Consider the following 5,000-nt stretch of genomic DNA (forward strand, 5'->3'; position numbering starts at 1 on the left):
TGCAAGTCCTCAGCGAGGGTGCAAGTCCTCAGCGAGGGTGCAAGTCCTCAGCGAGGGTGCAAGTCCTCAGCGAGGGTGCAAGTCCTCTGAAGTTGCAAGCCCCCGGCGATATGTTGTTACAGGGGACAGCTAGATGTATGCAACGGAAGCCATATTGTCGTTATTCAAATAGAGGTTGGAGGTACGAGTACATTTGCTATTGTTTTTGCTAATTTTGATGATTAACATTATATCATCTTGATAGTTGGTATATTTATAATTATTAGGTTCTTTAGGGAAGAAGAAACCAAATGAAGACATTGTATTAAATGTAGATACTTTGCAGTAAGTGAAATGCGCCAAAAATTGTGAGTTTAGAAAAGAAATATTTACGTTTATGTGGAAATATGTTGTTGTCAGAAATATAATCTATGTGTAACAACTGCTTAATCATACAACTGTGCTCATGCATAGTTGGCAAAAAGAAAAAGAAAAATTGGGAAAGGCGTCATTAATCCCACAATGCACCGCGCTCCATTGACGTCATTATTTTCGTGACGTCGATAGAAAACGCTATTTTCATATATATATTTTTTAAGTTTTCTGATTATCTCCATGGAGTTTTTGGTCCTCAAAATACAGAAATATGTCTTCATCACCAAAAGTCAAGAAAAATGTTGCCTACGCGCGATGACCATACACAAGGACCGAAAAATCTTCCCGCGCTCTGATGCCGACGTTATGACGTCACGTCGCATCACGCAGAATTGGTTTCGTCGATTTTGTTAAAACCTTCCAAGTGCTCAGTCGGCGTGGCAATCTGCGGACACCTCCCCGTAAGTCTATTTCGCACATGTGTAGATCATCATCTAACGTGAAAGAATGTCAGAGGATTCAGCGTCTCAGAAAAAGCGTCAACGTCAATTTTGGAAATGGGTGACGGGCTTAAAAAAAAATCCCAAAAGATAGTGTGCGGAGCAACGTACAGCATCTTAACCAGTTACGGGCTGAACACGGTAAAGCTTTTCCCAACCTGTACGGTAAAACCAAGACTTTCTCAGTAAACGAATCAATCAAAGAGTTTCACCGGAAAGTCATCAAGTTTAACGCCACTTTACGGAAATCCAAAGACTTTAAATACTGTGACGAAATGTTTGACGATTTGGAAATCTTTGACGGGGAAATCGCTGATGAGGTTTCGCAGGGTTTCATGAAGCACTAATTTGCTGGGTATAAGAGTTTCACTAAACACGGCGGTAAAAATGACCACAAAAACTATCAGATGCATTATCTCCATATGGCTTTTAAAGGGTTTCAACGTTCCGAACGAAATAACAAGTATGCAATAAAAAAAGTTAAGGAAGAGTTACAGAAAAAGAAGATTATAGCACAAAAACAGGAGAAGCAGAAACGAGACGAGAAACTACATAATAAGAGGTCTCGTGAACAGAAAAAGGAAGAAAACCGCCTTAAAAGGTTAGACGCTAAAAGATTACGAGAACAGAAAAAGGAAGAGCAAGAAAAATCGAAAGCAGCTCGAAAAAGAATCAAATCCGCTTTAAAGGGAGAACAAGTTGTTAACGAGTTTTCCGAGGAAGAAAAAAAGCTGTTAGCGGAGGCTAGGGAAGAACGCAGACAACGACACATAAAAGAACTAGAAGGAAACACACAGAACCAGCCTCCCAAAGAACTTCTCGGCGCGCTTCGTGAAGGAGACGCTAAAGTCGTGCTCCATTACGTAGGCAAATTAGGAGACTTTAAATGCAAGTACTGCCAAGCTCTTTTATGGAAAAAGGAGATCCAATCTATCTGCTGTGGTTTGGGCCAAGTTTGTCCTGAACTTCCTTCTCAAATCAAGGATAACGCTGTCAAATCTTTATACGATGGAACGTCTCAGCTTTCAGAACGTTTCTTGAATAATATTGTAGGTTTCAACAAATTTGTTGTTCTCTTTTACCTCCTTTTCAACGTCTAGCAAGCTCGAAAACGCGGCTGAGACAGCTTTATGTTACAAGATTCAGGGAAAAGTATACCACAGAATAGGCAGTTTGAAACCAAATCTAATAGGAGGAAGCGGGTTATTCGGAGACAGTGAACCAGAAACAAAGGGAAACCGAAAAAACTTTTGGAAGAAAGAGACCTGTTTTCTAGATCTTTACTTTTATCATGACAGTGACCAGCAAATTAAGCTAAGAACAGAGAAACTTGCGAATTCAAAGAAAAATGTTAAAGCCTCTACAGGAAAACGACGTGAAAGGGAAGAAAGAGAGCTAAAAGAGAATGAAGACATAATTAAGAGTCTCTACGAATACATGGTTGTCCACAATGCTTGCCTGACAGGCATGTTAAAAGAGGTAGAAACGTCAAAGGAACTAATTAAACTTCACGTTAAAAAACACGGAGAACTTCCTGAGGTTTCTATAACTTTGAAAGCGTCTGAAGGGGTAAATACGCGTGAACATAAAGGAGTTTATCATCTCCCTTCTTCATCTTCTCATGTTGGAGCTATCGTTAATCTTGATTCCATAAGGGATACTCTGAGTATAACAGTAGACTCGCCTAAACCAGGTTCGAAATATCTCACTAAATGTATCAGCCACAACAACTTCTTTTACGACCCTTTTCAGTACCCGTTAATAATCCCCAACGGGGACATCGGTTACTCCTATACAATGAGACTTGCCGATAAAGCTGATGGTACCGCTAGGCTATACGGATCCCTGACTCCTCGCAAGTTTTACGCTTCTCTGTACATGGAAAGAGAAGGCGTTTTCAACTATTTGACCAAGTGTAGAAGGTTATTCCAACAGTTCGCGGTTGACAATTACGTAAAAGTTGAGTCTACAAGGTTATCTTACATAGAGCATAACCAGAAAGAAATCAGAAAGGAAAGATCAGATGTTCTACGGGGTGAAGACGGTAAAAATTCTGGACAACGTATCGTTATTCCTCCAACATACGTTGGGGGCCCAAGATACATGAAACAGCGTCAACAGGACGCACTCGCGTTCGTCACTAACTATGGTTCTCCTGACTTTTTCATAACTTTTACCATGAATCCTGCCTGGGAAGAACTGAGCGAAGCCGCGCAACAGACGGGTTCCCATGCTACTTCGAAAAATAGGGGCGATAGACCTGATTTAGTCAGCAGAATCTTCAAGTTGAAAGTCGACGAACTCATGGATGATTTGACCAACAAGAACATTTTTGGACGCGTAAAAGCTCACCTTTACAGCATCGAATGGCAGAAAAGAGGTCTCCCTCACGTTCACATTCTTTTGTGGATGGAACATCGTGTTGACGCAGAATTAGTGGGAAGAATCATCTCAGCCGAAATACCAGACAAAGAAAAAGAGCCAAGGTTATTCGAAACTGTTACAACATGCATGATCCATGGTCCTTGCAAGGGTTTTGACGAGTCCCAAGCATGTTGTCAAGGAAAATCAATAAACGGGAAGGATTTGTGTGGAAAAGGCTTCCCTAAACTTTGCAGGGACAATCTTCTCTTTGGAAACAACGGGTACCCTCTTTACAAAAGAAGAGCCGTAGGGAAAGCGGACATTCTTTTACCAAGAAAGTTAAAGGAGAGGAAGCAACAATAGATAATTCGTGGGTTGTCCCTTATAATCCGTATCTGTGCCTTAAATATAACGCTCACATCAACGTTGAATGTTCAAATTCCATCAAAACTATCGCATACGTTACCAAGTACGTTAACAAAGGTTGCGACCGTATTCTGTTCACAAAATCAGGAGAAAACGATCAAATCGTCAACGAGGTCAAAAAATACCAAGAGGCGTGTTACGTTAACGCGAATGAAGCTACTTGGAAGATATTCAAGTTCCCTGTTCACAAAAGTCACCCTCCTGTCGTTTCACTAGATTTACACCTTGCAGGGGAAAATAAAGTGTTCTACAACAAAGCTGCATCAAAGGAAACCATCAATAATAAGGTCTCTAAAGATACCCAACTAACGTCCTTTTTCAAATTATGTTCCCAAAACGAATTCGCTGCCAGTCTCTTTTACCATGAAGTACCAAACTTTTTCTTCTACGAAAAGAATAAGGAAAAATGGACGGAACGAAAGACCAGAACTTCTTCTTTAAGAAGGATCCGGGCTGTAACAAGTAAAACTGTTGAACTCTTCTATATGCGTCTACTTCTAACACATAAAAGAGGTCCTACATCTTTTACAGACCTTAGAACAGGTCAAGGGGTAACACATCCAACCTTTCGGGAAGCCGTAAAAGCTATGGGTCTCTTAAACGATGAAGAAACGTGGAAACAGACAATCATGGAGATCATTAATCACACAAACGACAGAAAACAGCTAAGATCAACGTATGCGAGTATGCTGGTGTTTTCTGACCTAGAGGATCAGTCAAATATCTGGGAAGAAACTAAAGATCTGTTTTCGAGTGATTTCCTCTATTTCAGAGGATTAACAAAGTACAATGACGAAATTTATCTGGACGCCTTAGACGATATACAAGAAAACGTTTTAAACTGTGGAGGTGGGAGAATAGTTCAATACGGTTTACCGCCTTCAAGAGACGGAGAAAAGACAACAAATGTCATCCGCAGAGAGAAATCGTACAACAAAGTTAGGCTAGCAGAAGAAGTTGAAGGTAAAAAGCTTAACCTAAACGAGAAACAGCGGTTCTGCTACGAAACCGTGATGGCACGCGTAGAAGGGGGCAGAAAAGACTGTAACAATGGCTTTTTCCTAGACGCTCCTGGGGGTACAGGAAAGTCTTTCGTTCTAAACATCATACTGGATACAGTTCATTCAACGGGAAAGATAGCATTGGCAGTCGCGTCTTCAGGTATCGCTGCAACAGTTTTACATGGAGGTAGAACGGCTCACATGTTTAAGATTCCACTAATGGAATACAATGAAGTACGTTCATGTGGTATCAAGAAGAACTCTGAGATGGCACGATTATTAAAGATAACATCAGTTATAGTTTGGGATGAAGCTGTAATGGCCAACAGGAATACGATTGCAGCCCTAGATATTA

At 40.7% G+C, this 5,000-nt stretch overlaps 1 protein-coding gene across 1 annotated transcript in view; it reads left to right on the plus strand.

Moving 5' to 3' along the window:
- The window catches only part of LOC143041217 (uncharacterized), a 16,910-nt gene that overhangs the window by 10,585 nt on the left and 1,325 nt on the right, over window positions 1-5,000 (plus strand). The window contains exons 2-4 of the mRNA XM_076213061.1: window positions 1,290-1,746; window positions 1,955-3,290; window positions 3,473-5,000. The exon at window positions 3,473-5,000 is cut by the window's right edge and continues 1,325 nt beyond it. Coding sequence (XP_076069176.1) covers window positions 1,290-1,746; window positions 1,955-3,290; window positions 3,473-5,000 — 3,321 coding nt within the window. The remainder of the gene's footprint in view (window positions 1-1,289; window positions 1,747-1,954; window positions 3,291-3,472) is intronic.

The sequence above is a fragment of the Oratosquilla oratoria genome, chromosome 30 (genome assembly GCF_046742065.1).
Source record: "Oratosquilla oratoria isolate Oo_2021 chromosome 30, ASM4674206v1, whole genome shotgun sequence".
NCBI classification, from domain to species: Eukaryota; Metazoa; Arthropoda; class Malacostraca; order Stomatopoda; family Squillidae; genus Oratosquilla; species Oratosquilla oratoria.